Genomic DNA, 23,223 nt, shown 5'->3' on the forward strand with positions numbered 1-23,223 from the left:
ATCACCCAAACGCTATCCTTGTACATGATCGTACCAAAGCTTGCACCTTGTCGCGCCATGGTTGCAGTAGCACAAGTACAACGTTTAATCAACTAACCTGCAGCCAACCGATACCTTGTCTCCGGGTCGCCCAACCACGCAGGAGAGCCAGCGCCGTACTTCTAACTCCGCCACCTCTTAGAATCGCTTGAACTTACCGCTGCGCAGGTTAAATTACTAGAGCAAAGCCAACTTGCTTTGACATTCCAGCAAACCTTTTCCACCGATGTCCAAGATCCGTTGGATAAAGGACGTGCGTTATTGTTGTTGATCTTTGGTGGCTCGAGCACATTCCAGTCTTGTAGATCTATAGTGCATTCCTGATATCAATACTTGCTGTCTGGGATGCCTCATCGTGAGAATAGTGGTATCCGTGGACGCGTCATTCATCTCGTATTCGACTTCGGACGGACCGCAAATAACTACTGACCAGATGGGCGGATTAGTCTTGCCGAAGACGTCCGTATGTCGTGATTCTGTTGACGTAGTTGGGAGAGATGTGGAGCTGCAGCGACTCGATTTACGAGGCGAGCGGATGCAGGTACGTGTTCAGGTCAGCATGATGGGTTTGTTGCTTATGCGATGGCCGAAGGGGTGGGGTTTGTTGGGGGGAGTTTCGCCGCGTCAGTGGTGGCCGATCACTATTTGTGCTATTCTTGAAGGTTGGTAATTTCCAAGATGGGCTGGTCGAAGCCGAAGCCGGGACATGGGCATCAGCGAGAAAAGCAAGGAAAGCGAGAGAATGTATCGACCAGAATACACAAAACATGTGGTGTATAATGCACGTTGTGGAGTCAGTGTTGAGCTGAACCTTGTGCCTGCTACTGCCGGGTATCAGTATCCTAAACGCCAAATGCACTTGTCTGCTCGATGATTGCGTCCTTGTGCCGCAAAGTCTCTCAGACTAGTAGTCATCCTCGAAATCGTAGCCGCCCCTTGTCCTACTTTGACCCAGGTGTTGCCGCACCCAGTATTGGTTATAGGTTGAGTAGTCTCGTTCGCCACTGAGGCCGAGTTGGCCTGCGACGTTGACATAGCCGTCCTCGTTCCTCTCCAAATTCATGGTATCGACATCACCCAGCTTGCCTTGGAAGCCTACATCGGCCTCCCATTTGGCGCGACAGTATGGACAGGTCGCTTTGCCCTTTGATACGGCAATCCAATTCTGCATGCAAGCCTTGTGCACGTTGTTTCCACAGCTGGACTTGCAGTATACAATGGCTTCGTTCTTGCCGAGCTCATCGTAACAAATGGGGCATTCGCCCTCGATAGGCTTGCGATTCCCGACCTGGCCTTCTTGTTCGGTGCCGTTCTTGCCGTCGGTCTCCACACCCGGAATGGGTGGCGCGTTTTTGATGACTTCGCGCAGCTCAGCGCTGATGAGGGCCAGTTGGTATGCCACCTCCTCCCGTGCTTTCAACACACGTAGCATGACGTAGATAATGTGCTTGCATTGATTGCCCTTCTTCGCGTGTGGACAGTCACAGCTTGGGACGAGACCGATCGAGACCGTGTAGACATTTCCCGTTGACCCTGCCACAATAACCTTCTCCTCAGGCACATCATCGCTTCCGCAGCGGTCGCGCAAAAGGACTGTCAGACGCTGGGTTAGAGCTCTTTCCTTTATAACAATATAGCTTTGGGGCGCCTTCTTGCGAAAGACCCTCGCACGCTTCTCTTCGGTAGGCGCATCAGCATCGCGCTTGCCTCTCTTGCTGGGGAGAATCTTCTTTGGAGAATCCCCGGTAAGGTCGATCACTTCAGGAGCGCTTTCAATCTTTTTGGCTTTTCGCGGCGTAGACTGGTAATTGAAGGACGCATCGTCATTGTCGTCGCCGTCATGGTCGGCATATGCGGTACTCTTGCGCTTGCGTCTCGCCCGTGTCGGCGGGAGGCCCAGGTCGGAGTCCATGGCGTGCGAGGAGCGAAGATAGTGTCGCAAGGCGAGTGAGATGACACAGGTGTGACAGTCGGATGCAATTGTGGGGACAATGGGTTGCGGGGAGCGATGGGGAAAGTGGCAATTCGCGCTTTGCCCGCGAACGCACGTGATGACGTATTTTACTCCTCCATGGTCATTCAATCAGGGAGGCTTCTCCCCCACCTCATCCTCTACCATTACACCTACATCCCTGGTGATGATTCTATGGTACCATAAGATTCAGATGCTTACCGGCATGATACATCCTATGCATGATGCCTCGCATGTAGCCCCGGATCGTAGACCGACAAGGTTCCATTGTTGTATCTCCATTATATCACCATCTCTCTTTCCCCACGGCTTCTAAGATAACCTGCATTCGCAAATGGTTCTTTGGACGGCGGCGAATCGTGCCCCAAGCTTGGGTGTCATCCCCTTGCTACCCGATGTCAAGCCTATACAATCAGTGGCAGGATCTCACCATATCCCTCGTATAGTCATGAACCAAGTATGTGGCAGCATCTGCTTGATTCAGATACGCCTTTTGAGTCTTCTATCTTATGGAGATTCGCGGTAGAATGGAGGATCCTATCATACTTGATAACGTGCTTTGCAATTTGGACACGAATGTGGTCCGCTTCGTTCCAATCTTGGAATCAAACAGACTTTCTCCGCGTCTCCCGACCCGAAGGAGCTTGCAAACACGCCTACATCTACAGCGGTCAAACGTAGAATCATGCCGTGGTACGGCTAGCTAGCACAAATGAGCGGTTCCTATCGATCTCCAATATCTATTTCGCATAGCAGTCTTCAACTAGCCGCCATAATTGCGTCTTACGAGGGACCGGTCACAGATCTCAGTACACACGGAACAACGAGCTAGACAAGCTTCCTAACCATAACATCTACGCATCTACGGAGATAGGCTCTGCAAAACGAAGCCATGGCCAAGCACACCAACAAGAGCACGATGCCAAAAGAGCATGCCATTCGGCCTCAATTGACATCATCAGCAGATCTTGGAGGCCAAGTTGCACCAGCAGTAGAAGATAACACCTTTGGTAACGAGGAAAGCGCTGAGATACAGTATAAGACTTGTAAATGGTGGTAAGTGTTCAAGCCTTGCGCTCCTGCTGTTTATAGTGCTTTGGAACGGAAGCTGCCAAGTTGTTGCTGCTTTCCCACATAAGACATGCCTTTGCTTGGTGTATGTGACAACTCTATCTGTGAGCTACAGCTGACTTCACACTTCTAGGGATATTGGTGCTCGTAAGCCTCTCATTTCTCGATTCATGTATCTCACTGACGTAGTCTAGTGATGCTTGCAGAGAACGTTTCCTTAGGCGTCCTTGCCCTTCCACAAGCTCTCGCAATCCTCGGTCTCGTCCCTGGCCTCCTTTGCATATGCTTCCTGGGCATCATTGCTACATACACAGGCTATTTGATTGGTGAATTCAAGCTGGCTCATCCATCCGTAACCTGTTACGCTGACTGCGGTATGTTGATTGGAGGCCCCATAGGTCGCGAGGTGCTTGCCATTGGGCAGGAACTAGTCTTGATCTTTATCATGGGCGCGCATATCTTGACATTCGGCGTCGCGTTGAACGCAATGACAGACCATGGCGCTTGCACGATCATCTTCAATGTTATCGGCTTGATCATCTCTTTTCTATTTGGATTACCAAGAACATTCAAGAACATTAGTTACTTTAGCTACTTCTGTGAGTTGGGATTTCGGTCACTGGACGTGGCCCCGTTAGCTAATGACCTCAGCTTGTAGTTCTATAATCATAGCAGTTACGACAACTATGATCGCCATCAGTATCCAGAAACCGGACACGGGCAACATCGTCGCCGTACGACCCGACGTAACATTGGTGAAGGGTCTAGCGCCGGTCATGAACATCGTCTTGGCCTTCAGTATGCTCTCTCCTGTGTCTGTCCTTGCAGCAACTCATACTGATTTCGCATAGCCGGCCACGTCGCTTTCTTTTCGTTCCAGTCTGAACTCGAGGATCCTCGCGACTTCCGCAAAGCCCTCATTCTTGAACAAGATATCGCAGTTACCTTCTACATGCTCATTTCCGTCATTATATACTATCACGCTGGACCTTCGGTTGCCTCACCCGCCCTTGGTTCCGCATCCCCACTGGTCAGTAAGGTATGCTTCGGTATTGCGCTACCTACAATCATCGTCGCAGGCGTTGTGAATGGGTCTGTGGCAACCAAGTATATCTACTTTCGTGTATGGAAGGGCACGAGTGTAGCTCACGCCAACAGTTGGCTCAGTTTGGGAAGCTGGGGTGCTATTTGCACAGGCGCGTGGCTGATAAGTTGGATCTTGGCAGAAGCAGTGCCAAACTTCACCCTTCTTCTGGGCCTGATGGGCGCGTTGTTTGGAAGCTGGTTTAGCTGTGAGTCACTACTGACACGACCTGGGAGGATGAAGATAGGGGTGTTAGCTGACGCGTGCAGATGCACTTCCTCCGTTGATGTGGCTGTGGCACAACAGGAAGAACCGTAAGCTGTTTTCTTCCAAGTCGCAAACGGCTTTTACAATGCTGAACCTTTTTATCGTGATTCTAGGCGTACTTATTGTAGGTCGCGTTCCTTGATTGTCTCTAGATGATTACTGACTCGTCGTGACAGTTTGGGCTTGGTATGTGGTCTTCTGGATGGGCGTTGAACTACGGATCGGGCAGCAAGGTATTCTCTTGTGAGAATAACTGGCATCCTGTTAGTTGGGTAGTAGGAGGTACAGAAGACGCATAGATTGTAACGCGATAGATGGAGCGCAAGCGTCGACAGCATAGTCCCTCGAGGTCGTGCTAATTTAGGGTTGTTGATGGGCGTGGGGGAAGAGCCGAAGGTTCAAGCTGTAGATGTCATAAGCAGACTTATGCATTGTATGGACGAGTAATTCTGAGCGCAGTTTGATATCAGATGCAAACCCACTGGGAGGCCGTGGGATTGCGGAACGGAAGCTATGACGCGCCCGGGACACGCGCAACCGAGCGTTGCGCATCTCACGACTCCTCACTTCATCAGCCAATAACAAGCCTACCTACCCCCAGTGCCCGTCCGAAACAAGCTGTTCCCGAAGAAAAGACGCAGGCTCAGGTAATCTGGCTAATATGGATATGGACAGAAACGCCAAGTGAGGAGGCTGGACGACCTGGCTCCGCTCGGCCTCACCACCATGCTTACCCTATTTCCGTTGACTAGACGACGCGCTCAAAGTACTTGGTGATTCGGGCTGAGGATTTATTACCGCGAATTGGTGGCTGTTGATTCTGCGAGGTTGTATTACTGATTGCTGGTTTTGTACTCTTACCCTTAGCCAACTGTCCTACCCTGCTTTCCACGAACGTTCAAGCGTCCGACCCCGACCTTTTCGCTGCCCAATTCCCCCCTGATCGAGTTTGATCCTCTCTTGCGACACCAACTCGGCCGCGATATCATCTCGCGACTTCAATCTCAACATGCCAGTCGAGCTTCGTAAGCGCAAAGAAGCGCCCCCAGCGCCAGTGCGCGCGGCCAAGAAGAAGGCACCTGCTAAGGACAAGAAGCCTGAAGAGGAGAAAACGGTCGTCGAAAAGGTCCAGGAAGCCGTCACAGAGCAGGTTGAAGCTGTCAAGGAAGCTGTTGTCGGTAAGAGCAACGGCAAGTCTACGGCGGCGGCGGCGCCTGCGAAGAGCGGCCCACCCAAAGTCGGCGACAAGATTGACCTCGCCTCCTTCGGCGGAGAGATCGAGACGAATGATGGAGACAAGACGACACTTGCGAAGCTTGTCGAGGAGAGCAAGGGCGGCGTTGTACTATTTACCTACCCCAAGGCTTCGACACCAGGATGTAAGTCGCACGCCCCTGACAGCCCCCTCCATTTCGCCGACTGGTTCTAATGCGTACGATTGCAGGCACAAAACAAGCTTGCCTCTTCCGTGACTCCTACGATCCCCTCACCGCAACCGGATACTCCATCTACGGTCTCTCCGCTGATAGCCCCAAGGCCAACACAACCTTCAAGACCAAGCAGAAGCTCCCCTACACCCTGCTTTGCGATCCCTCACAGAGCCTCATCTCGGCTATTGGATTCAAGAAGCCACCGAAGAGCACCACGCGTGGTGTCTTTGTTGTTGACAAGGAGGGCAAGGTACTTGCCGCTGAGCCTGGTGGCCCAGCAGCTACCGTCGATGTCGTAAGGGACCTTGTGGGCAACAAGGAGGGCGTGCCGAGTAAAGAAGACGCCGAAAAGGCTGAGAAGAAGGAAGACCACGAGATGGCGGAGACGGCTGATGAGGTCGCTGATAGTGCGGCCAAGGTGGATAGCAACGAGGCTTGATAGAGGTCCTGTAAAAAGTGTACGCAGCACACAAACCTTCTCTTCATCCTTGTCCTGGGGTTGGCGTCATCAGAGCTTGGGGAAAGCATTTGGTACTGCTACATCGAATACATTTCCAGGTTTTGGTACATGTTGACTATTGTTCGAACTTCCATCTCTAAACTCATCAAAAATCCTGCTGTCAGGATGAAGGCTATCGTTATCGCAGATTTGTACCTGAGGGCTCTTACAAGAGCTTTTTTTTTGGAGGCACGAACACATTATCACTACCGGCACTGACATTGCATGGTGCTTCAGAGTCAGTGAGTTTCAAGGTACGGTGCTGACAGATGCATACATATGTATATATGTACAAACAAAACCGGTCTTCAAGCCCTTGAGCCCGGTTCCTTCGTGTTTCGCACAAGACACTCCTTACCTAGGTAATGATGGTGTGGGCTGGTTCATTGCATGACAAACCTAGCCTCAGGGTTGGAAAATACATAGGGCACTTTTTTTTAAGGTAAAGCGCTCGATGATTACAGGTACACCCTGGGCGACCGCAAAGACTTTTTGCGAGAAGAGCTATTAGGCCATATCCATTCTATGTGGTCTCTGGGGAGGCAAATTACTTGCAACAATACAGATGAGGCACTCACCGGTGCGGAGGTTTTATTTACACCATTCGGTATCAAGTTCAAGCGGCGTCAGATTTGGTCCTCAGATGATGCTTATACATCGAGAAAGACAAATAGACAAATATTAACTTTTGGCCTCACGCACTCAACTTCCAGAAAACTCATAAAACTACTTACTGGGTCCAGTCTTGCAGGAAGACTGGACGTGATGGAGCCAGTGTGACTTCGATGTGTATGAATCCCTCATGTCAGAACCTTCAACATCCACACAGACCGGTACGAACAAGAAAAACATAAGGCGTAATACAGAAAAAAAGAACCTGCAACTCAATCTGCAGAGAAAGCGCGCACTCCAAGGCATATTTCAGAACAAGCCAAGCGAGGCCTAGAGGCTAACACGAAACGACATTACACCAGGAACAGAGAAAGGGCACATTCAACATCGAACACAGACGTGTAGTTAAACAACTATGAGAAATTGATTATTGGGTATCAAAGTACAAACTCTACTCTCTACCAGGTCGATACGGTATATAGGCATCCCCAACCTCTGGTATCACAGGTGTACTATCAAGCTCAATGGGCGCAATAGGTTTTCTCGGTACCCTGGCCAACCCAGCAAGTTCTGTTGCTTCAACTCCGCTCTCTGGACCCACTGGACTAGAAGATTGTTGTGCAGATGTCCCAGTGACCTTCAGACGCTCGGCCTCTACAGCATCCATTTCCACATTCCATTCGGGTGTTTCGTGTGGGTGCTGGGACGAGCCAGTGTAGTATGCTGCTGCAGCAGTGCCTTTGGGCATGTCGTGGCGAGTGGATGCTGCTTGGTTGGCTGTGTCGTCGACGGATCGTAACGGGTAGTCGTCTTTCTCGTCTCCTAGGTTCTTCAACGCAATCGCTGCTTTGCCGTTCTTCTTCTTTCTCCTCCACAAAAGAAACATTGCCAACGCTCCGATGATTATGACCAAAGGAATGATTGTGGCTATCGCTGCTATAGCACCAGTCGAGATACCATTACCACTGTCGCCGCCACTACCACCACCTCCTCCTCCTGGACTCTGACTGCTAGTAGCTCCGGTACTGGTAGCCTCTGTGCTCGAAGCTGTTGGGCTGTTCGTGCCCCCAGTATCACTAGGTTGATATCTCAAGTGCAATGCCGTGATACTCGGCGTTGCGGTTGCTGGCCAGGCACCTCCGTCGTACGTTCTCAATTCGTTCTCCTCCGCGTCCGCCTCCCCACATTCAACAACCGGAAACCTGCCACTACCTTCCGGTCTACATCCGTCTCTTCCGTCTGCCTGGAATCCATCGGGACAGCACTGCAGCCCAATTTCCCCATCTATCCATCTATTATCGCTGCCCTCTCCGTTTGCTGCTGTTTGTGTGGCGACTGCCGTCCATTTTGCTGGGCATGCGGTAGCAGGCGAGTAGAAAGCGGATGGGGATGGATAGACATTCGATGTCACCCAGGGCATGCAAGCGGTATTTATGCTAAATGGTATTGGGTCGTTATCCTCTTCGGTAAAGACACATGTTTGGCCCCAAGCGACGGCGCCATTGAGGTTGCGGAGAGTTTCGCATGCTTGAGGTGGTGCAGTCGTCCATGCTGTGTCCCAAGCGTGTTGTAGACTTCGTGATGTGGACGTCATTTCGGGAAGAGTACCTGGGCAATCTCCAACTATGCGCGTATGCTGCGCAATAATATCGCTAGCTACGACAATGAAGCTAGGGATCGATAGGAGAACAGGAACACGAAAATCAACGAAGCACAATGGATCTCACAGCAATTTCAGGAAACTCCGAAGACTCGCCGTCGGTCGGGGGAATTAAGTACAGTAATGTCAAAGCCCATCATCGGAATACATCACCAGGAACACAGCCTTGCCAGACCCACTTACCGCATCCTGGGTTATCGAGATGTGGAGAGACTTAGATGATTTCATTCGGTGGCAACGGGTCGGCAATTCGTATAACAGGTCGTTGCCTCTGGGCATTCTTGGCGATCTAGCCTTGGGCAGGCTAGATTTGTTGATCTCGTAGACCTAGTGTTTGATATTTGCCTTGGGCATGTAGAGGTTGCGTCGTTGCTGTTGGTGGAGAGTAGTTAGTTTTGAATTTTGGTGGGATGCGAAGGATTTGACATAGCCACGGTATTCATCATCATGCTGCACCAACGACATGGTAGTGGATTTATATTCTATTCTTGAGATTTGCTCTACAACCAGTGGCTGCAAAAGTCTTATTTCCACCGGATTGTTCGGGTATGTTGTATCTTCAGTGAATTCAATCTCAAACAAGAAAGAACCCACCAACTAGGCAGGCGCCTTGTAGCCAGCCTCCACCAGACCTTCCTTCAAGCTCTCAATGGCCTTGGTGATGTCTGGTCGGTTTGGGTCGGTTACACTGACACCCATGTGTCCGAATCGAATGTACTTGGTTGCGATCTCCTTGTGCAGACCACCAGCAAAGATGACGCCCTTCTTCAAGAGGTTGGGCAGAACATCCGGAGGTGTCATACCCTCGGGTAGGTAAATAGCAGTCATGCCGGTGGCCTGGTTCTCTGGCTTGGAAGCAAGCTGCTTCAGACCGAGATCTGCCACAGCCTTCTTGACCTTTTGTGACGCAGCCTTGTGTGCGGCCCAGTAGTCTTCAACAGGTCGGGAGAGAATCTGCTTGAGCGCCGTGTCGAGCGCGTGAATCAGTTGTGGGGACGGCGTAGCGAAGTAGGATGCCTTCTTTGCTTCATAGTTTTGCATGACTGTAACTGTGTTAGTTTCCTGCATCGGCTCACGGGGAAAACCAAGGTGACTTACTTGGTAGCCAGTTCTTCCATGACCCAAAGTAAGAAGTTGGACGCGTCTTCCTCGCCTTGAACCTCTCAATCGCACGACCAGATACCATCATGATGCTCAGACCAGCTGGGCAGCCGATGCCCTTTTGTGAAGCCGTAATTACAGCATCGAGCTTCCACTCGTCAAAGCGGATCTCTTCAGAGCCAACACTGCAGACACCGTCGACGACGACCAATGTCTCAGGACTGACTCTGTGAACCAGCTCGCTCAGTGCCTTGATCTCACTGAGCACACCAGTTGAAGTGTCGACGTGTGTAACGGTCAGGATCTTGTAGTCTTTTTCCTTCAGCGCCTTCTCGACTTCATCGAGTTGTGGTCGGTCGCCAATGGGCGCCTTGAGCTGTGTGGCCTTGACGCCGTAGGTTTCGAAGCAGTCGGCAAACGAGTCGGCGAAGTAGCCAGTATGTAGGACAAGCACTTCATCGCCAGGCTCTACCAAATTGGCCGCTACCTGATCCCAGCCGAGTGTACCAGAGCCGGAGATGATGAAGGGTTGCGCGGCAGGGTCGCTGGTGAGGAATAGTTTGCGTAGATTTCCAAGGACTTGGCTGAAGGTGTTTACAAAGGGTTGGCCGACATGCGATTCACTGGAGACGGTCAGTACTGATGAAGATGATGCACACAGTACTCTGGACATGTTACCTGTAATGGCTCATAGACGAGAGGACGGCATCGTCAAACTCAATGGGCCCAGGAATGAGCAGCGCAGGGTGTGGTGCTTGGCTCGACATGTTCTTGGGTGGTTCCGGCGCAAGCTTCTTGACTTCCTCTACTTCCCTCTTGAATTCTTGCTTGGCTTCCTTGAGCTTGGCTTGTTCGACTTTATCGGGAAGTATGCGATTGCCTTGTTCGTCCTCGATGCGGGCGGTGCGTTCAGTGGAGAAGGGAGTGTTCAATTCGAGGAAGGGCTTGGAGTCTATATGCTTGGAGATCTGTTTCAGTCGGGAGCCAGCCCGAGAACGAGGTGACGACATGCTTGGGCGGGGTTGAAGGCGGCTGTTCACGGCAAGGAGACGCAACCGCGGGGCTGCAAACATCCGGTCTTCGGAGGCGAGCGCGATGGATGAATATGGCTGTGATGGACACGTTCAGTATTGCGTTATGCCAATTGCGACCATGTGCGATTGGCTTGTTGGTATCTAGGAGACAAGGACGCGTCAGAGAAAAGAAATGAGTTATTTGTAGTAACGAGAGACGTGACGGAGTTTGGCGATGCAATTGGTAAAATAAGGAGTCTATCAATCGCCGCTCCAAAATTACGGGATAAAAAGACGCTTCTACACGCACGGATGCGGACCCGGGTTTCTGAATCGTGGGGTGCTACGACGGTTCCGCGACGCGGGCGCGTGCTGGTGAACTTGCGCGTGTCACGTGAGTGCGAGAAACGCCTGGCGCGAGCTTTACTCGGCAAGGGTGTTTGTTGATGCTGCACGAGAGTGGAGACCAAAACACTCGAGCGTCAACACCACACCAGCCCGCTCTCGAATGCATCCTAGCAGCGCATACGCAACCCGACAGAGTCACACGACACAGCCCAGTTGACATTGACAACGACAATGCGTGTCACACGCGCCCGCGCCCAGCAGGCCAGCGATGATGCGCCGGACGCGACCGAGCGTGCGCCCTTGGAACAAATCTCGTCCAATGCGTCGCCCAAACACGCCCACTACGAACAAGAGGACCTGCCTCCGAAAACACCCGCCAAAACCCCGGCGAAGACTCCAGGGCGGAAGACCAAAGGAAAAGGCCGTGCCCAAAAGGGAAAGAAGGGCAGAGCAGCTGAGGAGGAGGAAGAAGAGGAGCAGACCGGAGCCGCACATGAAGAGGAACAAGCCGCAGATGAAGCGCCCACGAACAAGGCGACTGGCGACCAAGTTTCCAACAACGCTCCCGACGGTGAGTGCGCAGCCGCCGTACGCCAGCGAACACAGGCTAATCATGTATAGGAGCCACTCAAGTCCCCACAAACGATGAACGACCCGTGACTCCACCACCCACAGTGCGACGAACACGCCGACAGCTAGCTATGCTGCAAGAGGAAGCAAAACAGGCGCAGCTCAGTGCCCAATCACAAGAGCCAGAGCCTGTAGCAGAAGTGCCTGCGACGATAGAAAAGACTCTAGACGAACACAAGGCTGTGGATACATCTTCTGAAGATACAACGGCGGGTGCGGAACAGGTCCAAGCTGAGAGCCTGTCAGAAGAGCCCATACAAGGAGCTCAATTGCCAGCTGCAGCAGAGTCTGTAGAAGAAGCACAAAATGTGCCCATAGAAGAAGAAACGCCTCAGGAGGTGACTGAGACGGTAGAAGCAACCCATGCTGCGCCGGTGCCGCAAATTGAGGAGCCTCAAAGCGAGGAGCCCGTCGTCGAAGCAACAGTGACTGAAGCAATATCCGAAAATCAATCGCCCGTGTCTGAAGCTGAACCCCCCGCACCCTCCGTTCAAGTAAGTTCAGAACCTGAACCCAAGACGCTCGCAGCCGAGAGGCCCAGCGAAGACGCTGTGACACCACTCAAAAGCCATACTTCAAGTCGACGAACATCGCGAAGCCCGTCAAAATCACCAATGCGTTTGGAAGAGTCTTTCGAAGCCATCGATGCGCTTGAGGAAGCGCTCGAGAATGTCACGTCCGTCACTCGATTCGACCATGCGAATGAAGTCATGTCGCCTCAGAAAGCAGAGTTTCCCAAGACAGCTACCACGCAGATCATGCGGTCCAAGACACCCATCAAAGCGCCAGTGCCCACACAAGCTCCCGCTGCGAAGATATCCAGAACACCGAGTGTTGCTGCGCCTAAGAGCATGAAGCCAGTCAAGTCTTCGATAGCTCGCGCGTCTAGTGTCCGCACAGCACCTGGTAAAGACGGTAGAGTAGGTTCTACAGAGACCGTAGATTATCTTGCCTTAAAACGCCGGCCAATCAGCATGTCATTTCCCACACCTGCGCCACCACCAAAGGGTCGCGCACCTACAAAGCCTACTTTCCAGCTGTCAAGCAACGATACGGTCGCCAGATTGAAGGCCCAAAAGGAGGATAGACAAAAGAGGGAGGCAGAGTGCGGAGTTTCCAAAATACGGCCCGTCAGCATGCCTCCTCTACCAAAATCCACCAAGCCTCTCACCAAGCCAGCTTTCCAACTCCCTGGCGAAAGAATTGCTGAGAAACTCAAGGCACAGAAGGAGGAGCGGCAAAGGAGAGAAGCTGAAGTACCTCAACAACAAGCACCAAAGCAGCGTCCTGTCAGCATCAGCATGGCTCCTCACGCCAAGTCGACGAAAGCACCAACAAAGGCCACTTTCGAGCTCCCCGGCTCAGCCGTTGCAGAAAAGTTGAGAATAAAGAGGGAAGAGCGCTTAAAGCGCATGGAAGAAGCGGAAGCAGCAAAGAAAGAAGCCGCCCTCAAGGCACGACAGGCACCAGTACGGAAGCCAGTGGCCGTCCCTATCAGACAGCAACCAGGCATTACCATTGCGCCACCACAACCACAGATCCAACGGGTGTCTTCACTTGCAAGCAAGCACAGCAGCATGTCTCTCTCGCAACCAGGCGTCACTATTGCGCCACCGCAACCACAGCAAGAGTCTCAGCGTTCTTCTTCTCTGGCTAGCAAGCGCAGTAGTATGTCTCTCTCGCAACCACTGTCTCAGTCACGTTCTACGTCGACGTCTTCGGCAAACCGCAATAGTGTCATCGTTCCTAAGGCTGTTGTCACACCTGTTGATGCTGCGCAACAGAAGCTGAAGGGTAGAGAGGTCTTCAATCGTGATCGCATGGAGAAGGAAGCGCGGGAACGTGAGAGGAAGGAGAAAGAAGAAGCTGCCAAACGGGCACGAGCGGAGGCAGCTGAGCGTGGGAGGATTGCCAGTAGGGAGTGGGCTGAGAGACAAAGGAAGAAGATGATGGGTGCTTGAGTGTATTGCGAGCTGTGTTTTGTTTTTGCACCAAAGTCTTCTCGTTCAAGGACCATATTTGGTGTCTCGGGTACATGAGGTACTGATATACCCATTAGGTCTTCTCTTACTTCTACTAGGGTTGGTCTGGTGTCTGGTGTTATACTGTCATCACCTCGTCTTCCCATGGTCGACTGGAGGTTTGTTTTGGTCGTTGGTACGGCGATTCATCTGACCTTTTTTTTTTTACATTTAGGCTCGGTGCCTGGGTATCTGGGAAAGTATCATCGTTAGCCTTCTGGTTTGTCCCATCACCTTATGATTCAAGTTTGCAACTTCAAATCCTCGTCTTGATTACTTGACCTATTTCCGGTGAAAGCGCGAACAAGTCTTAGCTGACGATGGGGCTCTGCAACAGCCTCGAGGAATATCCCACTCTATTGCGGCGCTTGGCTCGGCACATGGGCATTCGCATCTGCATCTTGCTCTTTGGGTTTTGTTTTAGCGGCAGTGAGTCGGGCCTTACCATCCCACGCGATATTAGCAGCAAAATTACTTTCAAGTTTCTTGTGATTGGGGTCTGGCGTCGATGCATCATCACTACACAATGATGCATGCGTCCCATATTACTATCGTTGGGCATGGCTCACTGCCACGCGTGCTGCCCGATGCTCTGGTATGAAGTGGAGCCTCCTTCCTCCCTTAGGTGTATACCACATTCAGGTGTCGCAACGAGCGTTTCTTCTTTAGCGTCATCGAATCGATCACTAGGGAAATTAGACATGTCTCTTCTGGACAACGTAGGATTGTCAAAAGAAAAAAGAGGATTCGTTGCGGGAACAACTGCCGTGACAGATGAGCTGACTCGGCACGCTTCTGATGTGGGTCTTTTCCGCGCAGGGCAATCAGGCACATCACAAATGAGTGATGATGCCAAAGGGATCGGCCTGTCCGAGAGTAAGGTAGTGTTGTGCGCTCCCTTCGTCCTGACGTCCGCGTGGGTTGAAGCGGCTCTTTCAGCCGCACCGTTGCTGTCCAGTGTCTCCAGAAAGTGAAAGAGAATATGGGAGACGTTACAACCTAATGAAATCACTAGCTCTTGCGAATGCAGCTCTGTGAGTTAAGAGACTTTCAGATAGTTGGTACTTGCCAACTGCACTGATACCACAAGGCAAACCTTGACATATTGAGATCTGATCGTGTCGGCGCGTACCGAGCAACCCCGCAGAGGAAAGCTAGACGCCGCCGGGTCTTGTAAGTACGAGTCAAGCATGTTCCTCGCCGCGTATCATCCACGGCCCTTTGTGAGTTTTTTGTATGACGCCATCGTGCGCTTTGCGAATGCCCAACGTCGAGTCAGTAATTTTACTTAGCCAAGCTTGGCCGAAATATACCTGCAGAAGACGAGGGCCGAATCTGAACCCAAATCTGGCACACGATCCGAAGGGTCGTGAAGGATCTGTGTTCCTGAATCTCGATTGCGCCGATCAACGATATTTCGATAAGCGAAAATCCATGATAGGTTGGAATAGTATTCCGCAAGATCTTGACATTATTGATGACGCCTGACACTGACAGATTGCACACGCTCTCCCGTGTGCCTGCCGTTCGGGGCAACATGTGCGTTGACGGGTGCCTGCATTGTATTGAAAGTCAATTTCTGGATCATTTGTGTGGGTTCGGATGCGTGCCATGGCAGTGTGAGCGGCTGGACTTTTACACCGGGCGATCAAGTTCTGGATGCCCTTTGGATGCAGCGACTGATGGTGTTCGTCGACCAGCTAAACGATAAGTTCTCCGCACGTTATTGGAGATCAGCGTACTACTACAACAATCCTATCAGTTCGAGAGCCTGGCGAAGAGCTTGTAAAAGCTTGCGCAATAGCGAGATGGAATCGATAACTTTTAAGCGAGGTATCGTGGGAAGCGAGGAGCCGTATTGAGTGTATCGTGACGCTTTTCCGCGACGATCCTCGGAGATGGCGAGCGAGATGCAAGCCAGCGAGGAGAACCAGTCGCTGTGGTTGGTAAAGTAGAGCTTGCTTTTTGTCACACTTTGGTACCGAAGCAGGTTCAGGGGGCCTCGATGAGGCTCAACACGCCCTGTGTGACTCTTGATTCAGCGTCGGGGAGTTGTTGGTACTCTCCGAGCCTTCTCAATTCGTGGTCCTTGCAGGATGCCTGAAGTTCCGGACCTAATTTTGCCGTAGCGGCTGCACCCTTGGCTGATATCGCGACCGGAGCCAGGACCCAGCGAGTGTGTATGGATGCAAAGTGTATTCTGTGTCGGTCCTTTGCGGGAGCATGAGAGACTCTGGAATGCTTGAAGCGGCCCGTGGCGGTTAACAGAATATCGATCCTTGGAGGTGATCGGATCTCGGAACAGTTCACCAGGCCCTAACTGCAAGCGAGGTGAGCTGTGAGTGGTGTGAAGACGACACGGCCGCGTTGATACATGTCACACGAGGACGGGCAAGCGTCGCACATGCAGCGATGACCTAATGATGGGGAGTAGCAGGAAGCCGCCGTCTCGCCATGGCTGGGACGCCTGTTGAAAGGCGAAGCTGCGCAAAACATTGCCAGCTAATCCTGGGGCTCGCTTGCGAAGTGGAGCCGGATGAGCTGGCATTGCGGAAGAGGACCGTGAGAGAGTCAAGGCGCGAGTGAGCAGCAGAAGGGAGAATTTGTGCGTTGAGGCAGCAGCCGGCCCATGGCAATGACGAAAGCGCGCCGTTTTGCGCGCATGACAAAAAGGGCAACTCGACGACGGCTGGCAGCGTTGCGCCATGGCGACTTCCCCCTCATGGATGCGTGCAAATGCCGCATGACGAAGCGTGGGATCGAGTTGCTTTTTTCTTGCTCGCAGCTCGCATAGCGACTGGCGGGATGAGCCCTGTCGCCGGCAACCCAGACAAAGTACGGGCCGTTCATACAAAAGTGCGGAGAAGCCAAGCAGGAGAGGCCCACCTGCAGCAGACATGGCCAATCGCAGCCGCCGGACCAGGGCGTGCGGCGACGGCGGACCAATGTGTGGAGGGCATGCAGGCGCAGGCCCAAGGTTGGTGTTTTCAAGGGCACACTGCCTATTCCCAAGGCAAGGGGAGGCTGCGACTAAGTGGGTGCGTCCTGCTCGCTGGAACCCCTCAACAACGTCCAAGTGTGTCTGCTTATCGCCACCGGAACATGACTTGCTGCGAACGCTGTTGGGCGTGGCTGGCTTCTGGATCATGCCTGATTGCGCGAAAAATTCTTCCTGGCGAATGTAGCACAGGCAGAAGGAATACCGGTGGAGAGACCAGCTGTGCCTCGTCTTACCACTCTGACCACGCACTGCGCAGCATGCAAACTCTAAAGCGCCACGGGAATATAACGAGACGGCGCATTGGGCCTGGGCGTGTCTCATCTGTGCTCATTGTGAGGGCTTGTGCTTATCTCTAAGCCAAACACTGTACCAAAGGGTGCCCCGTCACGTGACGGTGAGGGGTTGGCGTGATCTGCAGCCGTGGTGAGACATGGCCGGGTTGGACAGGCGGTTGCGCGAGGCTGTCATCTGAGTATCACCGAGACAAGTGGAGCAGATGAAAATGTTTGACGTGTCTTGTCGCCATGAGTCTATGCTCATGACCGTTGTGTCCATTTGAGACAGCTACTACTAAACTATAGCTAGGGCGGAAAGCAGGCGCCGCGTCCAACGTCGCCCGAGTGAGAGGAATACCCAACCGTCCTGACCGCCGTGGTCGTGATGCAAACGCATGTGCTGGACAACCCCCAGTCACCAACCCTCGCCGGGGCAGTTCGAAACAAAGATGCTACATGCACCAAGGGGATATATAAATACTTTTAATCGTACACCGCGTCCACGTATGGCAACAAAGGAAATGGTACAAAACTAGAACGCAGAGCAGCGGTGATCGATATGCAGGTGTACTCCGTGGACCCACGCCAGTCTCCGCTGTCCAAGGCCAGAGACGGATGCAAAATACTAGAGAACAATGAGAAACCGAGACGGAGGCAGAGCATCTTGGTCGGTTGTCGTGATTGTCGTTAAACCAAACTCCAAAAGCAACACATGTGAGAGCAAGGCTAGTACTGTGTGTACCGCCTCTTTACGTCCCGTGTTTGGTCAAAGGATCGCATGTAGCTGTTGAGTTGGGTTGCTGCTTGCTGCGAGATGCCCGACTGGGTCTGGGAAGACTGCGAAGCTAGGGACGAGCGTGATGACGAGGGCGTGAGGCTGCGTTGTGGGGATTGCCTTGTTGCGGTTGGTGGTGCGAAGTAACTGCCATTTGCGGTTGGGTAGTAGTGGTACGGGCTCGAGGGTGGTACTTGTGAACTCGAGGCTCCTTTGTATGCCGAGAAGTTGATTGCAGGGGCGAGGTAGAAGCCGCTGTTGGATGATGACGACGACGAAGCGGATGATGACAGTTGCGAGGGCGCTTGTGCTGTGCTGCCAGCCTTCTCAAGGTCGGCTAACCGACACGATTGCGAGCAGTAGACACCGTTCTCGGCAATTTGACGATCGCAGGACAGGCAAAAGTCGTTGAAGCACTCCATTTGGGAAGCCATTGTGAAGGTAATGTGGTGGTGTAGAGCAGTAGTGGTAGAGGAGGTGGTGGTGGTGGTGGTGATGGTGATGGTGTATATAGCCGCCGACAAGATGATATCGGAGGGGTAGTAGTGTTGGTGGGTGGTAGTTGGACTGAAGAGGGACGAAGGGGGTCTTATGAAGATCTCTCAGGTAGGAGTCATGAGGTAGTTATGAGTTCGTGAGCGGAGGGACCGTGTGGAGCTACGGGAGGATGATGGGGCACACATAGTATACTTAAGTCGCGCTCAGGCACTACGGCTGACAGGGATGGGGGGCAGGGTCCACGCCGTAGTCTCCGCATGGCTGACCATGCACTGAGATGCAGCCAAGGGAATTGAATTTCGAACAAGCGCTGTAAGCCCGCACCCCTCACCACCACCACACTAATCCGGCTCTAGCTCGTCCACTGTGCGTTCCGGCGAACAGGTGCAGAGCGGGCGCCTGTCCATTCGCTCCATGCGCCTACCCTACCCAGCAGGCTGCGTTTTGGCCACCGGGGTGCTGTGCTGCCAGCATGCCCTCGCCCTCTGCCCTCGCCATTCGCTCGTCCAGAGAGATTTTCACCCTCTTGCAGCGAACGACTTCGCGGCACGTTTGTCGATGCTGCAGCCAGCAGAGCGTAGAATTTTCGGCCGCGGGGGGCAGTCGTAGCCCATTTGCGTAGTGATGGGCGCTCTATCTGGTGACACCACCGTCCGAGAGTTGCGTGATAGCAGCGCGACGCGACAACGTCCCTCCATGACGAATTCCCTCGCTAGTCATCTGCGCGGCCCTGCGCCGGACGGGCAGATGACTGACGTGCAAATCTAGGTACAAGGCTTCCTATTCCAGTTTGATGGCGCAAAGAAGCGGAATAGCAGTTATCGGTTTCAGCAGTCATGAGCACCCTCCCACGCAACCCTGCTCGTCTCCTCTCTCTCCAATCCCATGCTGCTATCCGTCCAGTTCCACCTTTCAATAACCGAACGAACCGCTTGCCCCAGCGTTAGGCCCGGTTTTCGCTATCTTCGGTGATAACGGACTGCTCTGCAGAGGCATCATTTTGCACGCGCTAGCATTCTGTCTCACTCTCAGCCCTGCAGCTAAGTCAATTCCATACTCTTACGCCAGCCGTCTTCCGTAAGCCGACTATCTGCACACACTGAATGCTGAGCGATGATATTGAGCCTCGTAGCGAGTGTCTGTAATGCAAGCACACCACTCTCGATCACGCAATCCACTCTGTCCAGCTCTCCTGGTTTAAATTCTGTCGATAACGTCTAGAGACACATACTTGATCACAGATGGCAACTCTGCAAGACGTTATCTTTCGCATCCAACGCGCTGTCTTCCACTTGCGGGATTCCGGCTCTGCGCTGCAGCGACGATCTTCAACACAGGATGCAGGACACACCATGCTCTGAACTGCCGCCTCCTGAACCTTTTCACAATTCCTCAACACATTTTTTCTTCTTCTATTTCCGCGCGGCTCTATGCGTTTTCCGGTGTCTAGACACGCGCCTGGAGGAACTCAGTGCTTCGCTTCTTGCTGAGCGCCTCAAGCCTCTTTTTCCCAAACAGTCAGGAGCAGACCGACCTGGACTCTTGGTCATGGCTTGCTGCCCCCATCGGGGGTCGGCGAGGGCGAAACAAGTATCGAACGGTGGTAAGAACGCATGTTCGCTTGTCCATCTAACTGTTCATGGCTTGCGCAATCTGTGCAGAGGAGCATTTTCCTCCAGTTCGAGTACTCTGCCTCCCAGCAAGCGAGATAAGACGCTCGGTTCAGGTGACTGCGTTCCTGCTAGAGCATACGTCCTGCAAGTGGCTCAAGGCTTCATGGAGGCCATGTCCAGACGGACGAATGATCGAGCCGCCCCCAGCTGCAAGTCACTTGGTCGGCGTGCTCCAACACGAACAGCCTGCATGACCTGACAGAGAGACAGCCCCCACGGTGCTTTTTCCAAGGTTCCTGTACGACATGGCCCTAAACAAGCCACCAAGCGAACCATCTGATGCGTACAGGCTATCTGCAGGAACGGTTTGGTCTTATCGCGAGATCCTCGCGGTTAACGAGGTCCCTTGATATTCAACTTCTATAGTCCGCCTCCTTTACCATGTCGCGCGATTCATGATAATGCAATCACGGGTGCAATCACAGCAGCGCGACCAATGCGATACCCAAAAACAGATGTGGCCCGTGAAAGATTATCTTCCCCACAAAAGATGCGGACACTTTCTAATTGCGAAAGATGGCGACATTGCCAGGGAGCGGGCCATGCGCTGTATCTCCAATGCTTTCGAAACGGCTGTCAGCCCCGATAAACAATACATCGGTACAAACAATCCTCAACAAATGTGCATCGATCATGCAGCCTCTATGTAACAGCAACTCTGATCATCGATATAACACAACGTAATGCATCGAAGGCATCCAGACTTCATATATGCTAAAGTATGGCACCACTCGATTCCCTCAAGGCCATGCAGCGAATCGCTTACGCGCTCCACTGCAAGATGATGCAGGACGCGGGCTGTTCAATATTCGTGCGTCTCACGTCCCTCATCATTACCAACATCTGCGCCACTATGGGGGGCTTCAGGATGTAGAGCCCCAGGTCACTCGAGGAACCTTGCAGAGTGCGAACTGCACCTTCAAGCAGGCAACGTGTCCCAAGTAGCAGACGAATACATGCTGTATAACTCGAAAACAGGCGCCAGCAATCTATCGTGAACGCGGCACGGAGCGCCAACCGTCTCAAGAGACAACAAAGAGCAGCCTCGCCTCTTTACTCGCTTGAACCTGGTGGTTATCTCCCGAGTTTGGCACTCTCCCGAGACATCGGCCCGTTTTTGCTGGCGGGTGGACTGCGAGTGGGCTTTCCCAATAACTGTGTTTCCCGTTGATTTCCCGTCGCCGGTACTGTAAGGGCCTCCCTTCGCGGGAGAAGCTCTGCGGGAGGAGTCGGAGAGGCGCCGTCAAAGCTACCAAACTTTCCATGTGTCTGGTGATACTCGACACTTGCGCTTACCAAGAAGCTCGTTCTTTCTAAGTTGTAAACTAGCTTCAGAGGTATGCACTATCTCCTATCTTGTTAGCACGGTAGCCATGAACACAGTAAATGCCACTAGGGTACAATTCCCGTAGGTATAAACAGGGAAAAGCGAGCTTCAGTCGCCTCACCAAGTTTTGGGTCGGACCGTCAGATCTCCGAGTATCTCAAATCAAGCGGAACCGAACTAGTCGCATGACTCGAACGCCGTCATGTATCTCGTTCACAATCAGCCACGAATGACTCTTGCGTAATCTGCGCCCCTGTGGAAGACTCAAGGCATCTCAGTGACATTGTGGTGTTGTTGACATCGTCGAGCTTCATATTTTGCAGCGATAGTACTGCGCACACAACGCGCGTTGAGCGCTCCTCTAGTCTCGCTTACTATGCACTTGCTAGTAGCTTGCCAAATACTTAATCACCTCATCTAAACTAATACTCTGCATTAACCATCAACAGAGAGCGACAATACGCCGTACATCACGCAATCGTAACCTAAAATCACACGGTATCTGCCATGGCCTACTCCGCCGAACTTCGCCTCGCCTTGCGCGCCGTACACCGGGCGTCTCTGCTCACCAAATCCGTTCTCCGCAGTCTCTCCAACAACGTGTCTGCGGAGACCAAAGCAGACGACAGTCCCGTTACAATCGCGGATTTCGCCGCTCAAGCTCTCCTAATCTCCGCTTTGCATGCTGCCTACCCTACAGATGCGTTTTTGGGCGAGGAGAGCGCTGATGCATTGCGTCAGAACGAGGCACTGGCTGACCGCGTTTGGCAGCTTGTGCAACAGGCGAGGAGCGAGTTTCATGTAGGCGGCACCGAGAGTGGTAAAGGAGACGGAAACTCGGTACAGGTTGAGGAGCTGGCTTCTCCGAAGAGTAAAGAAGAGATGTTTGAGCTTATTGATCGGGGAGGTAAAGGAGAAATCACCAGAAGAGGCCGAGTATGGGTCATGGATCCCGTGGATGGCACAGCGACGTTCATGCAAGGCCAACAGTACGCCGTTTGCCTTTGCCTGCTCGTTGATGGCGTGCAACAAGTTGGAGTGATTGCTTGCCCCAACCTCGCATTTCCTATTCAAGAAACTCTCGGCCAAACTTCAATCCACGAAGATCGTGTCGACACGGATGGCTTTGGCGTAGTACTATCTGCCGTCAAAGGACAAGGCACCTTTATCCGCTCTATGAACGCTTCTGCTTCTGCGGGACTAGGAGAACCCCGGCACGTAGATTTGACCACTCTACCTCAAAAGAAGCCTTCCGAGCTAAATTTTGTCGAAGCAACACTAGGCAAAACATCGCTGTCGCAACCTGAGCACAACGCTGTTGCTACGTCACTTGGTGCCCAATGGCCAGGCACGATTCTTTGGTCTCAGCAAATGAAATACGTGGCTCTTACCCTTGGTGCTACAGATGTCATGGTGCGCATCCCTAAGACCCTGGACCGCTTTACTTATGTTTGGGATCACGCTGGTGGCCATCTCCTTTTCCAAGAAGCAGGCGGAGTTATTAGCGACTTCAAGGGTGAACAAATTGACTTTGCAAACGGACGGAAGATCAAGGGAGAGCGGAACTGGGGTATGATTGCCTGTATGCCTGGATTGTTTGAAGAGGTTGGAAAGGCGGTAATGGAGGTACTGAAAAAGAGAGATAGCTAAGCGAACGAAGTGTGGGGCGACGACTTCGACGTCGACATGCTGGTTGCGTAGTTATTCGGACATTATCATATCATGTCCGCAGCATATCGGCGCGATCATGTCGGCCGGCATATCATTCGGGAAGAACATGATAACCCGGCCTGACGTCGAACAGGAAACCTTGATCGCGTAGTGTAATGATACACAAAAGACTCAAGCAGCCTCACCGGACAGTAACACACCATGGGTTCATAGAAAGGTGGGGTAAAGCACAAAGACCGGGGGGGGGGGCGGGGGG

At 52.6% G+C, this 23,223-nt stretch overlaps 8 protein-coding genes across 8 annotated transcripts; 4 read left to right on the forward strand and 4 right to left on the reverse strand.

The window, feature by feature from the left end:
• Nucleotides 1-943: 943 nt before the first annotated feature.
• Nucleotides 944-1,951, reverse strand: J4E82_001310 (uncharacterized protein; the record flags this gene model as incomplete). Its single annotated transcript, XM_051727625.1, has 1 exon — nucleotides 944-1,951. The coding sequence occupies one exon, from the start codon at nucleotides 1,949-1,951 to the stop codon at nucleotides 944-946; it is 1,008 nt and encodes a 335-aa protein (XP_051592470.1).
• Nucleotides 1,952-2,903: 952 nt separating this feature from the next.
• Nucleotides 2,904-4,732, forward strand: J4E82_001311 (uncharacterized protein; the record flags this gene model as incomplete). Its single annotated transcript, XM_051727626.1, has 7 exons — nucleotides 2,904-3,067; nucleotides 3,216-3,229; nucleotides 3,277-3,681; nucleotides 3,758-3,880; nucleotides 3,934-4,374; nucleotides 4,436-4,557; nucleotides 4,610-4,732. The coding sequence occupies 7 exons, from the start codon at nucleotides 2,904-2,906 to the stop codon at nucleotides 4,730-4,732; spliced, it is 1,392 nt and encodes a 463-aa protein (XP_051592471.1).
• Nucleotides 4,733-5,442: 710 nt separating this feature from the next.
• J4E82_001312 (uncharacterized protein) lies at nucleotides 5,443-6,302 on the forward strand (the record flags this gene model as incomplete). Its single annotated transcript, XM_051727627.1, has 2 exons — nucleotides 5,443-5,812; nucleotides 5,878-6,302. The coding sequence occupies 2 exons, from the start codon at nucleotides 5,443-5,445 to the stop codon at nucleotides 6,300-6,302; spliced, it is 795 nt and encodes a 264-aa protein (XP_051592472.1).
• Nucleotides 6,303-7,425: 1,123 nt separating this feature from the next.
• On the reverse strand, nucleotides 7,426-8,568 carry J4E82_001313 (uncharacterized protein; the record flags this gene model as incomplete). The annotated part of the gene is made up of 1 exon (XM_051727628.1): nucleotides 7,426-8,568. One exon carries the CDS (start codon nucleotides 8,566-8,568, stop codon nucleotides 7,426-7,428), a length of 1,143 nt encoding a protein of 380 aa, XP_051592473.1.
• A 663-nt stretch (nucleotides 8,569-9,231) lies between these two features.
• J4E82_001314 (uncharacterized protein) lies at nucleotides 9,232-10,745 on the reverse strand (the record flags this gene model as incomplete). Its single annotated transcript, XM_051727629.1, has 3 exons — nucleotides 9,232-9,677; nucleotides 9,733-10,358; nucleotides 10,414-10,745. The coding sequence occupies 3 exons, from the start codon at nucleotides 10,743-10,745 to the stop codon at nucleotides 9,232-9,234; spliced, it is 1,404 nt and encodes a 467-aa protein (XP_051592474.1).
• Nucleotides 10,746-11,327: 582 nt separating this feature from the next.
• J4E82_001315 (uncharacterized protein) lies at nucleotides 11,328-13,687 on the forward strand (the record flags this gene model as incomplete). Its single annotated transcript, XM_051727630.1, has 2 exons — nucleotides 11,328-11,667; nucleotides 11,718-13,687. 2 exons carry the CDS (start codon nucleotides 11,328-11,330, stop codon nucleotides 13,685-13,687), a joined length of 2,310 nt encoding a protein of 769 aa, XP_051592475.1.
• Nucleotides 13,688-17,749: 4,062 nt separating this feature from the next.
• J4E82_001316 (uncharacterized protein) lies at nucleotides 17,750-18,232 on the reverse strand (the record flags this gene model as incomplete). The annotated part of the gene is made up of 1 exon (XM_051727631.1): nucleotides 17,750-18,232. The coding sequence occupies one exon, from the start codon at nucleotides 18,230-18,232 to the stop codon at nucleotides 17,750-17,752; it is 483 nt and encodes a 160-aa protein (XP_051592476.1).
• Nucleotides 18,233-21,803: 3,571 nt separating this feature from the next.
• On the forward strand, nucleotides 21,804-22,946 carry J4E82_001317 (uncharacterized protein; the record flags this gene model as incomplete). The annotated part of the gene is made up of 1 exon (XM_051727632.1): nucleotides 21,804-22,946. The coding sequence occupies one exon, from the start codon at nucleotides 21,804-21,806 to the stop codon at nucleotides 22,944-22,946; it is 1,143 nt and encodes a 380-aa protein (XP_051592477.1).
• Nucleotides 22,947-23,223: the final 277 nt, after the last annotated feature.

This window comes from Alternaria postmessia (genome assembly GCF_024291825.1).
Source record: "Alternaria postmessia strain BMP 2775 chromosome Unknown scaffold_5, whole genome shotgun sequence".
NCBI classification, from domain to species: Eukaryota; Fungi; Ascomycota; class Dothideomycetes; order Pleosporales; family Pleosporaceae; genus Alternaria; species Alternaria postmessia.